This window comes from Gambusia affinis, linkage group LG17 (genome assembly GCF_019740435.1).
Source record: "Gambusia affinis linkage group LG17, SWU_Gaff_1.0, whole genome shotgun sequence".
Taxonomy (NCBI): domain Eukaryota; kingdom Metazoa; phylum Chordata; class Actinopteri; order Cyprinodontiformes; family Poeciliidae; genus Gambusia; species Gambusia affinis.
The window spans coordinates 15087795-15106310 of record NC_057884.1 but is presented as its reverse complement, the minus strand read 5'-3'; the positions used below and the strand labels follow the sequence as shown (position 1 = coordinate 15106310).

At 36.0% G+C, this 18516-nt stretch overlaps 1 protein-coding gene across 1 annotated transcript; it reads left to right on the top strand.

The window, feature by feature from the left end:
* The first annotated feature begins 5040 nt into the window (after window positions 1-5040).
* Window positions 5041-16689, top strand: si:ch211-243g18.2 (uncharacterized protein LOC559906 homolog). The gene is made up of 10 exons (XM_044144187.1): window positions 5041-5100; window positions 6619-6888; window positions 6992-7117; window positions 7907-7989; window positions 9624-9780; window positions 11263-11427; window positions 11523-11648; window positions 12841-13058; window positions 14518-14546; window positions 16071-16689. Exons 2-10 carry the CDS (start codon window positions 6628-6630, stop codon window positions 16184-16186), a joined length of 1281 nt encoding a protein of 426 aa, XP_044000122.1. The 5' UTR covers window positions 5041-5100; window positions 6619-6627; the 3' UTR covers window positions 16187-16689.
* Window positions 16690-18516: the final 1827 nt, after the last annotated feature.

Sequence of the window (18516 nt, the reverse complement as noted above, 5' to 3'; positions counted from 1 at the left end):
ATTATCTGTGTTGGAAATCATTCAATGCAAGAATCATTAGAAAATGAAACTTAGTTGACCCCTAAATCTTCTTAATTTAGTGATTAAAACTGAAGAAGTGGCTGTTTAAAAATGCTCTTTAGCCTTTTAAAGAGCATTTTAGACACCAGAATATTTTGAAACTGCAATGATTTGAATAGAAAATCAGAGATCACAAACTCAGTAAAATAGCTTATTACCACACTGAACGATCAGAAGATAAATTCTGCACTTGGTGTTAGATACAAATATAGAGAACTAGTTAAATATGTACCACTCAGGTAATATTAAATCTAAATTAGATTGCAAATAAATTTTAGTATTTTGAACTATACGTGTGGTATTTTTCTATCAGATGTTGTTAGTTTTACACTACAAATAACACAGCGGATACTTTTAAAAGGTTCCACTCAAAATATTTTTAAAAAATGTTTCAGGGTCATCAGGATGTTTTTAGTTATATGTTTTGGGACACATTGGACTGATCTTTTTCATTCTTTTCATCTGGAGATGTTTTTGCATTGAAACTCCAATGGATTCCAACCTTTTCTCATAGTTAAATAATTATTAATCTTAGCTAATGTCAGTAAAACCTACTTTAGAAATTGTGTGGCTCACTTCATATTGTCAGACAGATTTGACTTTATAGATTTTTTTTTTATCATTATTTGGGTTTCACACTAATCAGGCCCGGGTGTGGTTAGTGAAACTAAAACAAAAAAAGGATTGGATAAAAATCTTAGTCAAGGCCTGGCTGGTTTGGATGGTTTTTTCCACTAAGTAAATCCTCCCAAAAATTACATTTTGTTTTTATTTGGGTTATTTTTGTCTGAAACACTTACGCATTGTTAAAGAACGAGTATGTTTTTGTGAGAACCTCACCTGGACGTTGGCAGACCCACAGCATCACCGTTCCTGGAGTGCTACAGGGTCTGCCCTCTGTGGTCACATGATCACATGTGACAGAGGTCACAAGGGGTCAAGTGGGGTCATGAGTAGCATCCTGACATCCTGCCAGTCTAATCATCTGTTTATTTATTTAATGACCAAACTCTGCTATGCACTGACAGAAGGAGGCAGAAAGTGAAAGTGAGAGTTAGGGCGGATTAATTAAACATCTGATATGTCTGCTCTCATGTTGGGATGAGGATCACATGGCCACTATCTATGATCAGCACGAGTTGTTTCTCAATCACTTTGAAGTGAATGCATATTGACTTAGGCATTCAGTCAATATTCACTTGGACTCACATCACACAGATGACATTATTATTTTTTTAATAATCATTGTTATTACTTGTATTTTCTTGCTTCAGAGGCTTGTATTATATGTACATGCTTTTTTCTCCATGTGCTAATATATATATGTCTTGCTATATTTCTGCACCTCTTCCTGTTTCATCATACATGTATATGTCACACAGGAAACATACTTAAATTTCCATCCTATAATAATTTGCTCTGGGTTATTTTTCTTCATGTCTTATCGTACTGTGAATCATGCTGTTTGTTTGCACCAATAGCAACAACCACTGAAGTGACCTTCCAGCCCTAGGGAAATCATAAAAGTTACTCCACCATGCAGCTCAGGTTATGAAGAAAACAAACAAAAACGCTAAAAAATACAGAAGTAACAAACAAGTTTAGAGAACAATGAGTTTATATATTTTTAAATTTTCTTTAATTACATGGAGACCCTTTTAAAATAACATTTTACTCTTGTTAGAAAAGCGATAAAGTGAGTGATGTAAGATGACCTACGTGTAGCCTGTTGCTGCCCACTAGTGGCTTTAAGGTGCTCAATTTGGATTTATTTTGCTTGTATTTATAACTTCTTACCACTTGGTGGTGGCAGATGACAACAGTAATACTAAATCTCAAACTGATGCAAAATGATGATTTTGAAGTCAAGTCCTCAGATCAAAGATTTTGCTTTGAGGCAAATGTATTAAATTTGAAGTGCTTAGATTATATACTTAGATAAAAACCAGAAGTTTACAGGCACTGTATAAAAATACAGTTGGTCTTGTTCTTTTTGTTTGTTTGCTTCAGTGTCACAACTAAACCTAAACTTTTTCAGTCATGTGTCAGTTAAATTTAGCTATTATAATTTTTTCCTATTTGCTTAAAGCTAAGCATAATGAGAGTTTGTTTTTAGGAGTTCCTATCACTTTCTTCTAAGCCAGATGTTACATATTCTCAGTATTTAATGCTTAAATTGTCTGACTTAGGTGAATCATGGTTGGTATGCTTTCTCTAGCTTGACAGTCACAGGGACAGGCTTGTAGGTCACCTTGCTCTCACACACACCTTTTCAGTTCTGCACACAAATAATCTATGTCACTGAGATCAGGGCTTTGTGATGGTCACTCTAGGAAATTTCTTGCATTAATTAGTTTGCAACTAATTTGGCTGTATATTTGGATGGTTAAACTTCCTGGCTGATGCTTTAACAGGTTGCTTCAATATTTCCTCATAACGTTATATTCTTATGAGGAAATGATTCACTGTTTTGTGAAGTGAATCATTTCCTCCTGCAACAAATCTCCCCAAAAAGATCATGTTGCCACCTCTGTATTTAACAGTCGGCAAGGAGTTCAAACTAGATCATACTGACCAAGAAATTTAATTTTAGATTAATCTGAATTTGGGATGTGTCTTCAAAAACTTTAATATGGCTTTTATGGTACTTAATGTGTCCCTGAGTGATGTTTCTGCCCATTAGATACAGGGGTTTTGTCACTGTCCATTATGATCTACACTAAGTCTTTTGTTTTGTTCTGGGATTGATACACACATTTCACAGCTGTAATTGTTCTTCATAATATTTTATCTTCCTAATTGCTGGAAATTCCTATGGTCTTTATAGCTCAATATGAATGGATGAAGATGGTACTTTCAGACATCTGGGATTTGTGGGATGAATCACAGTTTTGTCCACAGTTCTCCTACCTGATTTCCTTTGAGTTGCTGCCTTTGCTGACAAAACTGGAAAATGTTTTGTCTGGTTTAACGTCAGAAAGCGAGACAGAAAGCGTGTCTGGTGGTATTACTGCATCATAGTAGTTAATATTTAATGTTTTGCACCATTTCATGTGCAGCATTTTTTTCTGCTCAAAAGGTTATTTAAAAGGAGAAGAATCTGTGCCATAAAGGCTGAAAATTAAAAGAGGGAAATGGATTAGATTTCAGTCATGATGGTACACATTGTTCACCCAGTTCAAAAGAGTTTTGCAAAGGTCTTTTACTCATCTTAAAATGTTATAAGTTGTTCATGATGAGTGAGTTGTCTTTCAGAATGTAAAGTAACTAAAGCAGTCAGACGAATGTTTTTTTTTTGTTTGTTTTTTTAACTGAACACTGCTCAAATAAACATGCTTACCCTTTGAACACTTTGCAAGTAATTCTGAACTAAAATGGAACAAGTTAAAATGGACACTAACATCAGCTCTTCACCTCACAGTTAACTTGAGTTTGCAGGTATTCACAGTTGAATTTCTAACCCTAACTCAAAGCAGGACGTGTGATAATGCAAATAGAACATTTGCAATTTTGCACGACTCCTCTCACCGTAATTTGAATATGACTGCATGTGAAAATTAAAATCTTTACACACACATTTTTAATGTCACAAGTTCTTCTGTGTTTTCGAGGGACTGTGCATGGACAAAGTTCACCAGAGGTGCGATGAGAGCATCACTTGATTGGACAGGAACAGGAAAGTGTCTTACAAAAGATTGAAAAACACCCACACGACTAAAGTGATAAGGCTACAGCAAACATCTAAACTTCCCATCCTGATCTAAAGAGATTGATTTATATCTTATTGTACTATTTCAAATGTATACATCAACACTTTTAAAATGATGCCTACATTTTTACAATTCAAATATAGTTGCGACTATATAACCAAAGCAGCACAAAAGCAGGTTGTCTGCGTCCATTTTAATATTTAATCACCAGCAGGCAGAAAAACAGGTCAAATTACAGAAAACATGTTTGAACCAAACAGGAAGTGCTTCTTCAGAGAAAACATCTATGGCAAGAATTCAAAATCAATGGACATTAAAGTGTATTTTTTTTCCTGTGAGGTTTGCTACATTGCAAAATTACAAAATTGCAGCTAATCAAAATGAAACTTCTAAACAATGATACCATTTAATTCAAAACATATTAATATATGAATATGGATAGCAACACAGAGCTAAACAGATGGTTTACATTCTGTCAACCTCCTCTATTTCTCCACCACCTACTTTATAATACTTAAATCACTTACAGTGGGTGGCGGGTTCCTAAGGATTGGTTAATGATTTACTGTTTTGGCGCCAGCAAGTTTGCATTTACCCATCACTCTCTTTAAAGTTTAGAAACCTGATGTTGCAAAGCTAGCTTAGAAAGCTAAATGCAGATATAGCCAACTTGCATTAGCAAAAGGCAGAAGGTGGATGGGGGAGAGGAGTCCTGAGAGCAAGTCTTTGTGGTGGTTGAAGACTTTTATTTTCCTAGACATCATAACTCAGCTATAACTTAAAAACAGCGGCAGACAAAAATGTCATTAGCTGTGTTACTGCTGTAGAAGAAGAAATCAAAATCTAAATTTCTGTATATTGTTGCTATTTAAATAATGTTTGAACATCAGCTGCTGTAGGTTAGAAAAGTAAGAGTTTAAAACAATTTCATAACACATAATATTTTAGAGTCTACTTTGGTGCTTGCCTGCTATCAAGTGCTGTGATGCTGATCCTTTTTTTATTTTCCTAGTTGATATATTGAACATCATCCTTTTGAGCGGATAATCTGTGCATATTACCTTCTCAAAAGGAGATAATAAAATTCTTGACACTATTTCTACATCCTCTATTGTGTAGCGCTGTAGTGCTACTGTAACACTGAAAATTTTTCTCTTCACAAAGCATAGAGTCATGACTCAGGTGGAGTACAATAAACACACCCCCTGAAAGAATAGCTCCTCCCACATCCTGCATACCTGTATATAGGCTCACCTGTGGTGGTATCAGCAACACAGAGCTTCCTGCATCCTTCTGGATCACAGCTTCACCCCATCTGAAGTAAAACCTGGTGAGAAGAAAACATTTTTAAAACTACTACTATTGTTTTTGTAGTTTATCAAGTAATAATATAGAAAATAATTATATAAAAGTATGTTTTTAAGATTGGTAGTGAATAAAGAAATTGTTTAAAAACATATTTTAGACTGAATTAATTGCTATTTAATAATAATATAAGGAAAACATTGCAAAAAACCTTACATGTGCTAATTAATTAGGATTTGTTTTTCCTGTTCAGTTCCATTCAGAGCTATCATCCCAGCTACTTGTCAGCTGCTAGGAAGCTGATATGAAAAACTGAAATGACAGTTCATTTCCTGCAGAACAAAGTGTCTCCTTGTGCAGGTGGAATTCTCTCTGAATATTTTCTAGATCATTTTCCCGAGTTCAATCTTTTATCTGAACAAGAGCTGCCTGTCTCCCGCTGTGGGTCCTTTGTGGTGTTGTGGGAACAGTGTTGCGAGGATCAAGTGACAGAGACACAGAGAGGTTCACTTGACCACTAATCAGCCACCGAAGCCCTGCACAACACACACACACACACGCACACACGCACACACACGCACACACACGCACACACATACACAGGGACGAAGATATGGTGCCTTGCACACTGTTTCACATCCAAACAACTGTTAGTCATGCTTCATGTACAGGAAGTAATATGAACACCTGTTTAAGAGAAGATAAAACATGAGGATTAAGCATTAAAAAACAAAACGTTAACCCTAGTTGATTCTCTCTTCTTTTTATTCTTCTTTTAAATTCCCCACAAATCTTATCACCGCTGTGAAAGGCTGCAAAAGTGTCCTCAGCATGTCCTGAGAGGCTCTTCTTTGACTCAGAGCCAAGCTGTGCTCATTTCCATTTTGATTTCATGATGGCTGGAGTTGAAGCTGAATTTGCACGCAGCTGAGAATAACACGCTGAAGTGGCTCTGACCATAAAGTCGGCCGTCTCTCCGATGCAGATGGTTAGCCTGAATGGCTACTGGCCGCCTGTAAATCCACTCACTGAAAAGCTTCTTTCATCATCTTCAGTGGGCGATCAGTTGAATTGACTATTAGGCTCTACTTGTGTTTCCATTTAAAAAAAGGCCGGCCAACGCCGTCCAGTGCAGCCCATTTGCTTAAGGGCTTTTACTGAAACTAGATACAGTGTAAGGGTAGCTTTAAACAACTTAAATGTCTTAAAAGGTCCTTCAGAGTGACATTTAAACTTGTCTGGTTTCATAATGATTATTTTGTAAATGTGAACCTGTTAAAGCCATCAGAGACAGAAACAAATCCTTTACCTGATTCCTTTTAGATATTTTACAAATGCAGTCTTAATCCACTTAAAAAGGCAAGATATCCTCTTAATGTACCAGAATCAGAAGCATCTAGCCTTCTGATAGCCACTTTTTCTTACAGTGCTTACTGTGCACTGCACAGGTTTCGCCTGCTTTCCACTCAGTGAACATCCAAATAAATAGAAAACATGTTATCAGTGCAACAAGAGCTTGACCTCATTTCCTCTGCTCTCACAGCTGACCATCATGGCCTCTAGCATGTCTGTCAGAAGCTTCTCAATGAACCGCCCCTCGTTTTCCAGTCGTTCTCTGATGGACACCGGCCGTGCACGGTCCAGGGCGTCCGTCTCTTTTGCTGCAGCCAGCCCGCTGACCCGTTCAGCCTCCATCAGCCATGATCTCAACGGACCAATGAGCCTCCAGCTGAACGGACTGCACGGCAACAGCACCAATGAGAAGGAGGCTATGCAGAGCCTCAACAGCCGTCTGGCCAACTACCTGGATAAGGTATGAAGTGTAATAAGAGAACAGCATTGTCAGGTCACAGGAAATGTGAAAGGATCCAGCTCGACGTAACCTGAAACACTTCCTTTCTCTTTGTTTCTTTAAGGTGCGCTCACTGGAGCGCTCCAATGCCGACCTGGAGATAAAAATCAAACAGCTGATGATCGAGCGCATCCCCAAAGGTCATGACCTTGATTCGATGATGGCCCAGGCACATGCTGTTGAGCAAGAGGTGGGCATGAAGGGATCTGCAGCCACCTTTAACTAACATATATCATTCTACAAGGGTCAAAATAAATCATTTTATTGCATAATTTTATAGAAACAAAACATTCATGATAGCAGTTGTGAGGTGCTTAAAACCCAAAGGAAACAGTGGTAGGCACTACTGGTAAACATGTGAAAAACCCTTAAATTAGTTTTGTATTACAGAAGCACAAAATCACATGCCTGGAGTTGTCTCTATGTTGATTTTACTGCAGCAATAGTTGCAGCCATTTCCTAGTCTATTAGGATCAGCAGGCATTTCCCTCTCAAATGATTTGAAAGGAAGTTAAAACTTATTTTCATACCTTATTACTTGACCATATTTTGTAACTTTGACATGTTTTTACTTTTTTCACTTTATATTCTGAAAAAACAATATTTGATTTTTTAAATAGCATAGAAATTAAAGATAAATAAAGCATTATAACAATATTTCTGTATTTTCATGGTGTGATTACTGACTTGCATTAACCACTTGATATTTTCTTGATATGTATATTTTAAAACCTTAAATTATTAAGTATTCTTCATACTGTCATTCTTTTTGAAAATTCCATCATTTTATCCTTGAAAATTATTTATTTTACTGCAAGCTGTGCAACTAAATCAGACTGCTGAGTGTTACTAAGTTACCCTGCTGTGCATGCGACTTTATAAGGTCATAAAACATGAACAGAAACCAGAAGAATGAAGGGATTTAGCCTTCACTCTGAGATTGGATGAGCTGTGTTTAACTTCTGTTAATATTAATCAGGTGAGGAAGAAGACCCTGGAGAATGCTCGTCTCATGTTAGAGATCGATAACGCTAAACTGGCCGCTGATGACTTCAGAATCAAGTGAGTGGTTAAAGATTACATCACGATAAGCAAATTGTTTGTCTTTCATGTGGTAAAACTTGTTAAATAGAACCTAGGTCTTATTTTATCAGAGCCTTTTTCTTAGATTTTCAAAGCTTAATGGAGAATGGGTCTGAAAAATGTCAGCATCAATAAATAAAAGGTGGAAAATAAATGTTGTGATCAGCTTAAAACAGTCTCAAAATGGCACAATTTATGCTTACTCATGATGCAGTGAAAAAGTATTTGTCCCATTTTTTGCGTACAGTTTTTTTTTTTTGGTCACATTTTAATGTTTCAGATATTTAAATAATTCCTAATTTTATACAACGATGACCTGAGCAAATGCAGAATTATTTTTCTCCCAATGTTGACTTGATCTGTTGTGGTTGAAATCTGATCCATACTAATCTGTTTCTGTGTAAAAACATAACTGCCTTTAACTGTCATTAAGCATGTACAATAACTGGCAACGATCAAGTGGAAAATATCATGTTCCTCACATCGTTGTTTGTTTTCCACATTGGATGCTTGTTTATCGTCAAAACATCTCAATGGGTAAAACGACTGACTTCTCGCTCCAAAGTCGTTGGTGAGGTTGCTGATGTCTCAGTACAAGTGAGGTCGTCTATACTGAATGTGTTCTTCTGTATTTGTTTGTGGCTTCCTGGATGAGCAGGATTAATTTTGAATTAATTTTACTACTACAATACCCTCACACAGACTCACAATTGTTCCATGTAATTTTTTCATTTCCTATACTTTGGGACATGATGTGTTGATTTTGAGATCTTTAGCCTCCATGCTAACATTTACATACTTTCTTGATGCTACTGGTCTGTCAATGATCAGCCCTGAATGTGACTAATGAAACTGACCAAAAAATGTGGTTAACAGTTAATTTGTGATTAAACAAAGGTTGAATTGTGTTTTCATAGGACCACTCTGTTTTTACTTAGGTTATCATTGATATTAAATTTTGTTTGAGGATTTGAAATACCTAAGAAAGACAAAAGTAGAATTGGGGGAAATTCTTTTTTTACAGTGTGCATATTATTTCCTGCAGAAAACTGACACCAAGGTAGATATTTGCAATGATTACTTAGGTCAGGGCATGTCTAAAGGAAATGGGAGACTCACAATCCTTCAACATACAATTGGTTGCAGATATGTTGTAATAATATGTAATTATGTCACCTTGAGAGACCTGAAGTTCTCTGACAACAGAGAGAAAATATGTGAGCAACCTGGACTGTTATTAGCAAAGCGCTTCTATGAAAAATACAATTTCATGCACTTTGTTTTTTTCTATTTTAAGATCTTGACCTCACTGTGTTAAGAGCTCTCTGGTAATTCATGTTTCTGTTGCATCAATAACACAGAATATAACTAAAAAAACGACATGTACCCACATGCAAGAGCTCTCTCTGTAAGTTATAGATATTAGTTTACTCAGTTCTGTGATATTAATTTCCAGAAAATTAGACACAATCTTTGGTTGTTAGGAGAAGCATTTCTCCTACTTTGTGCAGCTTTAGCAATAACCTTCTGTTTCAAACAGTAGAGATTTCTTTTTGATTATTCAAATTGATGTTCTGCTGACCATTTTTGTCCACTTTCCCAAACTTTGGAAGATGGGAAACTGAATTGGTGATGTGTCAGTCTGTGGAGAGAGACTGCGTTGCCCTGAAGAAGGCTAAGACCGACCATGAGCAGATCATTGCTTCTCTGAGAGGAGACTTGGACAGCCTCAAAGAGGAGCTTTATTTCCTCAAGAAAAACCACGAGGAGGTAAGTAAGACATCTTCGCCTGTTTTCTCCTCATCTATCTCCAGATTTATGTGAACTGCAGTTATTTCAGCCAGCTGCTTGGCAGCATTTACCCCACATTTGTGCTGTCCTGTTTTCCCCTTGCTATCTTTTATTGTAGCACCTGAACTCACAGGCAACACATTGTTTAAAACAAGGCTGACCCAATTTAGTGGTCTAAGTAGTTTTTGTGGAGCCAAACTGAGGTGGAACTCTGGTTACTGTGGACAAAAGGCAAGCAGATCTGATTGCTCCAAAAATGCACTTTGGATGAAATCAGCTGATCCAAAGTGGCCTCAAAAGAAGATAAGCTTACCCTGCTCCCACTAAATGATACACTGATCTACAACCCATCCCTTTTTGTAATCTCTACTTCATTTTGCTGTATTTTTAAAGAGTGTGAAGAACTTTCAATTGAACACTCTTCACTTCCTTTCCCCTCAAGTTTAAATATAATATAATATGCAGTAGGATATGCATATGGTATGAAACTTTGTAGAGAAACATACTCTATAAAGCAAGCCTAAATTATCACTCCATGCTTGACACAGAAAGGTGTTCGTGCTGCTTTTAGGTTTCTCTAACAATGGATTTGTGCGTTTTGGCCAGAATATATTTTCTTTAGTGCCATTTGACCGTAGAAGGATGTTTCAAAACTATTTAAACAAGTTTCCACTTTCCAAAGCTGAGATTAAACGCCAGGTTATTTTTTAGAGAGGATTGACTTTTGTCCTGGCAAACCTTCAAAACTAGACAGACTATTTTAATTCATTTTAACTGTACAGTCGTCAACTTCAAATTAACTTCTTAATTTTGCTAAAACAGGATGGGTGTACTTGGATTTCAGTCATTGTTTCTACACTTTGACAATTTTTAAATTAATAATGACAAAGTATTGCATTTCATGTTGTGTTGTACGTCTGTGGTTGTTTACCTGTTTATAGGACAATTTCCCAGTTGTAAAACTTTTTAGCCGACAATATCTTAAAAATATTAACACCCCTTCAATGCAAACATGCACCAGTCTTTTCAGATTTTATTTTCAAACAGGAATCATCAAACTTGCACTTTACAATTATGATCTACTTATTGTTGTTCTGTCACATAAAATCCTGAGAGAATATCTTTTTTGATTGTAACGTCACAGAATGTAAAGAGTTGAACACGTTTTTGAGGCATGGTATACCTATATGTATGTGATGGAGTAGATTTACTGAGTACACCTGAGCAGGAATAAAAGAGGGTAAGAAGAAAAGCTGGTGGTAAGATGAGCTTGGTCCAATCAAATATTAATGATAGACATCTAAATAATGAAAATCTACTCTGCAACTTGGAGTTTTTGTTTCACAGGAACTGCTCTCAGTTTTATTAAACATGTTTGCACAGATGTTAAACATGTTTGAAACACATGCTCACAGTATGACAGTGCAAGCACAAAGTGTGCTAATATTTATGCCCCTGAAGGAACTGGAGCAGGTGAGGTCTCGCATTGCCAGGGATGAAGTGAACGTCGAGGTGGACCCTGCCAGCGGACCGGAGCTGGGTACCATTCTGTCCGAACTGCGCTCTCAGTATGAGGGAATTGTTAAGAAAAACAAGGAGCAAGCAGAGCAGTGGTACCGCAAGAAGGTGTGGGACAATTCAAAGCACTCTTCAGCTTATACCCACAATATATCGATTTAAAAGGGCAAAAGTCACACAATTGAAACACGCCATTTGTGCAGCTGGAGACGGTGCAGAATGAGGTGAAGGAGAACAATGAGGCCTTGAGAGGAGCTCAGGGAGAGCTGACTGAGAGGCAGCGCTTCCTGCAAACACTGGAGGTGGAGCTGGACAGTCTGCACAAACAGGTAAGCTGCTGCTGCTGGAATGAAGTGGACAGACTGAATAGAGACACTCCAACATAATGTGGAGTTTTTAGTTAGTCTGCATCTCCTCATAAGTCTTGAGGAGATGCAGACAAAAGGAGTAAGTAAGTTGGAAATGATAATTGCAGTCAAATCTCCTCTTCTGGAGCTGTACAAACATCAACTTATGTAAATAAAGCAATGTAAACACCGCAGCCTGGACTCTAAGATGACGGTTATATGTATTAATCTTGAACAAAACCACACTGCGTTATTTAACAAGAGAGGCTGGTTTCATGAGAGAGAGAGCAATTACAAAGAAAATCTTTAAAGGAATTAACCTTCAGTCTCAACCAGACAAGTTTTTTCTTTGTTGCATCTTTCATACCTTTCCAACCTGTAGCACTCTACAGTCGGGGAACGCTACATTTTTTTTTTTTTCCCTTTTAATCCCATGTTGACAGTGAACATGTTCTCCCACGTTGATAAGACACGCAACAGCACGTGGGATTCAGTTGTTGAATAGTATGGGGTTATGTACAACGCTGAGACAGCTAATTGTTTTTGAGGTCGGTGTATTTGCTGTGGGTACCAAATCTGTTCTCCAACCAACACATTGTTGTTGGAGAAGCTATTTTAGATATTATAGTAGGAGACATTCTTGTGGCTAAATTACCACAGCAAAACACCTTCTGATGCAACTGGAGCGGATGAGAGATCCTTAGCTTTCATCAAGCACTCTAAAGTAACTGCAAAACACGATTCCATGGTAATAACACTAAGACTTTTTATGCATGCAGTATTTTAAACACACTCCATTAGTACAACCTTATGCTTCAGTTAATTAATACGTTTTATACTTTAATACTTTACCCTTCCAGGACGGACTAATTAGACCATTTAGAAGTGGACTTTGGTAAAATGTGGAAAATATGACTGTAGTTTGACCTATATGTGTTTAGAGATTTTCCCTTTGCGTGTCAGAGGAACCCTTCTAAGCTCGAAGAATACATTATGTCAATAATTTCTGCATTTTACATTCTTACAATAACCTATTCAACTTTAATAAATCTCATTCTTGGTGTGTTGTATATGACAAAGCTTTCACTGGCATAAATAAGAGCTTGCTAAATCTATGATTTGTTTAAACTGACATTCAGGGAGTAATCTGTTATTTTCACTTTTCTCCTCCCAGATAGCAGCTCTGGAGGGTAACCTGGCTGAGACGGGTCAGAAGTATTCTTCTGAGATGGAGCAGCTGCAGGCCACCCTGAGCCAGATGGAGGACGACCTGTCCCAACTCAGGCTGGACATGCAGCGCACCAAGACCGACTACGAGCAGCTTCTCCGCATCAAGCAGAACCTGGAAATGGAGATTGCTACCTATAGGCGCCTGTTGGAGGGAGAGGAAATGTGAGTAATGATGCTAACAAAGCTATTCAGGCTTCAGGCTTACGCGAAAAGTTATATTGCTTAGATTTTTTTTGCTAATTAATCAAGTTACAAACTCAGGCAGGAAACGATGTTAACTTATTTTTGTTGTCTCTTTTTCTGGCTCAGCTGTGACCCACCTTGCAGTTGAGTTGCATGGTTGCACAAATTGTTTTCTCATGGATTACAACTTAGGCTGGGTATTTCTTGTTTTGCTTTGTCTGGTACCAGTGCTGAAATAATTCCTTAAAGTTGTATAGGTTCCTTAATGATGCATGGACCAATAAATCACTTTCCGATGTACAGACTCCATTTTTAAGCTGTAGACATATTCCCATGATTGCCATTTTATGTAAAGACACAACACCGCTCCTTACTAACTGACTGTCTATTCGGCCAAAGAGCAAACACTCATTCAGGAAGAACCCGCCCCACCTCATGTTTCAAAACAGTGTGGCTTTAAATAGAGTTTGCATTAATAACATGGGAAAGTCGGCTATCATCCCGACAGATCAACAAAACAGAATACTTTGGTGTAATTTAAATGTAAAGTAGCGATGAGTCACAGTACATTTATACTTCCTCATTTATGATCACGTCCTTCAGATAAAAATTTACCTGTTGCTCAGATGGCACCAATCTGATATTTCAAATAATATATTCTGCCTTTGGGTCAAATTGTTTTTTATCTATTTGTAACCCTATTTTGTATTCCATATGTATTGCCAATGTTGGTCATGGAGATGAACTGTATATTCCAAGAGTTCATGCCCATTACTTTTTTTAATCTCATAGTTAAATATTTTGATAAATTATGGAGATAAATAACATTTTAAAACTAAAATCAGAATTAGTTTAAAGTAATTTGATATTATTTTCTAATTAGTCCTTATGTCATTCTGATCCCTGTTTGAAATATGGTTTAACAGATTATAATGCATCTAGCAATGAGCAACCTCTTTTTTTGTGGTCATTATTCATTGAAGTCAACAAGCACTTTTTAGAAAACAATTTCCAAATTATTGATTGTCAAACTGAGACTGAATTGACACACAGTTGCCATTTTACAATGTATTAAATGAGAAAGCACCTTTTCATTTCTAAAAACTCTGGGATGAAAGAATGAAAACTGAAAAACTGCAGTATGCTAAGTGGATGGAATGAAAATATTTTGAAAAGAGTTAGTACTTGAACCTAAAGAATTATTGTTAAATTCTGAATTTTAGCATGTAAATTTACAATTTTCAAAGATAGAGTAAATCAGTGCTTGTTAATGTTAGACACGGAAGCTTTATCTTTAAAATTGAAATAGTTGAAAATTTTTCTCATCATATGGAAATAACCAAAAATAGAAGACAGATCATTATGGTCCTAAATACCCACAAATGACTTCTTTACCTTATTTTGTGTGATCCTGACTAGTTTTATTTCTCCCCCTCAGAGTCAAAGAAGTTATTGTTCCACCTAAAAGTAAGTCCTTGGTTTCTTCCTATTTCGCATGTTTGCTAGATTTATTTTCTAGAGCAAATCAGATCAGTTTGAAGAGAATAAGGTACGAAATTTGAGATCAGATCAGCAATTACTGGCAAGTGTTACCAAAAACAAAAAGGGTCTGACATAAAGAGCCCAAAAGCTTAGCTAAGGGGAAAATCTTGGCTAAAGTGTATATATTTACAGTGATTTTATGTTTGATATATTGCAAATTTAAATTAGTAAAGGCAGTGGAATAGTCATAGACAGTCAACAATTGGACACTTTGTGGACTTAAGATATTGAGTTTCTGGTGACAGCTTATAAAACTGATTCAGCAAATTCATCACAAGTGAAGAATTGGGAGAAGTAAAAAGGAAACTCCCTTGGGAAGATTCGGTAACAAAGACATATGAGATAAATAAACAATAAGAAAATGATTCCTGCGGCATAGAGATAATTACAGCCCCTAGTAGGATTACATGGGTATTCAACATGGATGGATGGGTGGATGTTGTACCTGGGGCAGACCATATAACACACCCAAGAGACCCAGGAATAATTACAGTTCTATGAAACTGTGAACACATACACACAGTGAACAGCTCAGCTCCTGAAGCAACAACTGTGGGTGGGACAGGATTTATCCCGTTGTTGTAATGGATGAGTCCAGCGAGGTGTTTTAATTTGACTTACTCATGCTGATGGGTTAGCAAATAGGAGGCAGCTTCAAAAATCATTTGACTGAGAAGAAAAACAAAAATACAGAGGTTTCTTTGGGGTTAGCCGAATAGTCAAAATCCTATTGAAATATAGAGGATTAGAAGGGATTACGAATACTTAACAGGGGTAATATTAAGTAGTCATAATGTTTGATTTATTGTTTAGCATATTGTTCTCCTTGCATCGTATGGCTTTTTTTTTTTTTACTTAATCATCAATATTTTTATTTCAGTTGTATCAGAAAATCTATGCAACAAAAATGTGTCTAATGATGCAGTTGACATTTAACTCTTTTCATAAGTGGAATGACAAGGAAAATACATTGTAAAAGTATTCAATATGCTTTACAAAAGCCTGTTTGGCAACTTCCAGAAATCTCCTGTATCAGGAAACCAGCTGATACAGCTCTGCACTTTGATGACAGGATCGTTTTCAAAGTAATCACAGATTTCAGCTTGTTAATTGGCTTCTTTTGTCTTTTTACATATTTTTTCTTTATGTGTTTTACATTTCGTTCTGTGAATTATTACTTTTCCCAACATCTGGTGAAAGTTTCATGTCAAAAGTCCCACTAGAAATATATCTCAGAAGCTGACATAAGCTCACACCATCATCCTCTCTATCTCATTCATTTCAGCTCGGAAATTCTGTTCCTCTCAGCCATAAATGTTTTTCTTTTAGTTTAGTTGTCATTTGAATCTGATGATTTCAAGAAATGCAGTCCATGCGTCTTTTTAGTGAATTTCTTTAAAAGAGCAACGCAAAACTCACCTGATCGAAAATAATCTCCCTTCTGTGCAGAGGAGCCAGATGTTCGCACCAGAAAGATTGTGAAGGTGGTGACTCAGACGATGATCAATGGGAAAGTGGTGGATGAGTCCAGCGAGGTGGAGCAGATTGAAGAAACAAAGAAATAGGAAAAAGGAAAAAAGAGAGTTTATTAAAAGGTTAAGGTATTGCTTGCAAAAGAAACACGGAGGAACAATAGAAAACAATATCACCATGTTAGCCTACATTTAATAGAACACCAATGTTCAGTTTTACAAGAAAAAAGTATTTTGAATGAGACATTTTTGGAGTATGCCTTGACTATAAATGTTCTTTTGTTTTAGAGAAATGTTTCCATACATTGGGTAATCTGAGATTCTTTGATTTTTTCTTAATAACAATAGATAACTGACCCAAAACATTAATTATTTAGTCTGACATGTATTGTCATTTTTAGTCAAATCGTTGGGTGAGAGTTGACTAACAAAAGTCTTGTGTTATATTTGGAAAATTTCTGGAATTAGGTATTTATTTCCTTGTTTTGTAAAGTTGACTTTAGAAAATGTGATGCATGAATTTACCTTTACATTTACATATCTTTGGTGGTTTTTGACTGTACTTGAAATAAAGAAGTACCTATATCCCAGTACAAGTCTGTCTGTGATTAATGTAATAATTTGCAAAAGATACAATAAACCTTGCATCATTGGCATCTGATATAATCTATCTAATATAAAGGGATAGTAATATATATTACTGACTTTGATAAAAGACATAGTTAAAAAGAAATGTAAAAATATATACCTAGCATTGCGAAAGAAATTATGTTGGTAATCCTAACTGACCCAAAACATGAATTATTTAGTCTGATTTAAAGTCAGAGAGTGAGGTAAATGTTGTGTTTCGTTTTATATAGTTTTTGCAAACCTCGGGTTGGAATTATATTTATAAATAATTTCAACTGTAAAAGTTTATTTTTTTCAGTCAAATCATCTTTCTGATTAGTTATTACTTGGCTATGACTGCTCTAAAATTAATTATTTGTTCATTTCAGAATAAATAGTCCACACCATAAAATATAGACACACCAATTCAAGTAATGGGAATGTCTTTTTAGTCTCTTTTCTCTTCTTGCCATAAACAGAAAATGAGTCACGATGAACGCGGAGATGAGATAGTGATCTTTGGATAAGGGGATGTTTTGAAAACAAGCAGACTCAAAGTGCAGACTTTGTGTTCTGAAGGTATTTGAAAATATATTATAAAAACAAAATACTTAAGTGAAAGGTTCGAAAACTTGCAGACAGTTTTACAACCAATCTCTTTATGGCTTACTGACCTATTGGTGAATGAATATCATCCCTCTTACTTTTTTTTTGGTCAGGTTTCCTTTCTTTTCTCTTTTTGTTTGCACAGACTAAATGTTGATCATGACTTGAATGTCTTAAAAAAGCAAAAGTAGTTTGACGACATTCAGTGGTCTGTCTGCGAATCCTTCTGTTTGCTTTGCTTCAGTTATTGACACAGCAGCTGTTTGGATACAATGCAGTGACCAAAGAAGTAAGGCACCCTGTTTTTTTTAATTAACCTTACAAAGATACTGAAAATATGTATTGCGTTGTTTAGGAGAGTAAAATATTTTTATCATAAAGCACAACTTTATAGTTACAAAGATGATTATTTTACTTGTACTGAGAGAAGTAAGAATAAGGAGCTGTTGGGTGTAACTGTGCTGTCCTCTGGTGGACTGAGCATAGTGTGACAAATCTCTTTTTAGAAACATTAATTAGTATGAACTTTATTTTACCAATCCTATGTAGCCATACAGATTTTGCGCTGTGAAATCCAGGTTTTTATGTTTAAATAGATGACACAATGGGTGGGCATTGTCAGAATGCAGCAACCCAGACAATATTACTTGCAGGCAATGAACTAATATTTAAGAATATTTGAACTTCAAATATATATAAGGAATACTTTTATAAACAAATTAAGTAGTAATTATAATGAAATTAATAAAAATAAAAATACTTGTACATGTTTGATACTTAACCCTGAAGGGTACAGTTAGTACAGTTTATACTCCTAAACCTCTGAACACCATTAAGCTCATTACTGTCTATTGTGTTGGGTTTGGCTTCATTTCCTAGGACTAATAAGGGATTAAACACTTGAATGACCAAAGTGCAGCTTCTTACCATGCTTTCAAGCTTAAATTGCTGCTCTTGTTTGTGTTTGTGGTCCTGTGTGATTGTGCTGAAGCACTCAAAACTTTTTTCTTTTTCTTTTTTTTTCAAAGTTACTGTGAACCTACATTTAATATTTAAAAATTTTGCACATTTCTTACCATGCCCAGTTTGGGTAATTTTTTAAAATAGCATAAAAACAGACTGAAATGGACCCGTTGAGTAAAATACACTGTATTCGCATAAATATTTACTCACATTTCCAAATCATTAAGTTCAGATGGTCTAATCAC

Excerpts from the sequence above, each read along its gene's own strand:
- si:ch211-243g18.2 (XM_044144187.1), top strand. The coding sequence starts at position 6,628 with ATGGCCTCTAGCATGTCTGTCAGAAGCTTCTCAATGAACCGCCCCTCG. Across the intron at positions 9,781-11,262 it reads TCAAGAAAAACCACGAGGAG|GAACTGGAGCAGGTGAGGTC; the intron begins GTAAGTAAGACA and ends ATGCCCCTGAAG. Across the intron at positions 14,547-16,070 it reads AGTTATTGTTCCACCTAAAA|AGGAGCCAGATGTTCGCACC; the intron begins GTAAGTCCTTGG and ends CCTTCTGTGCAG.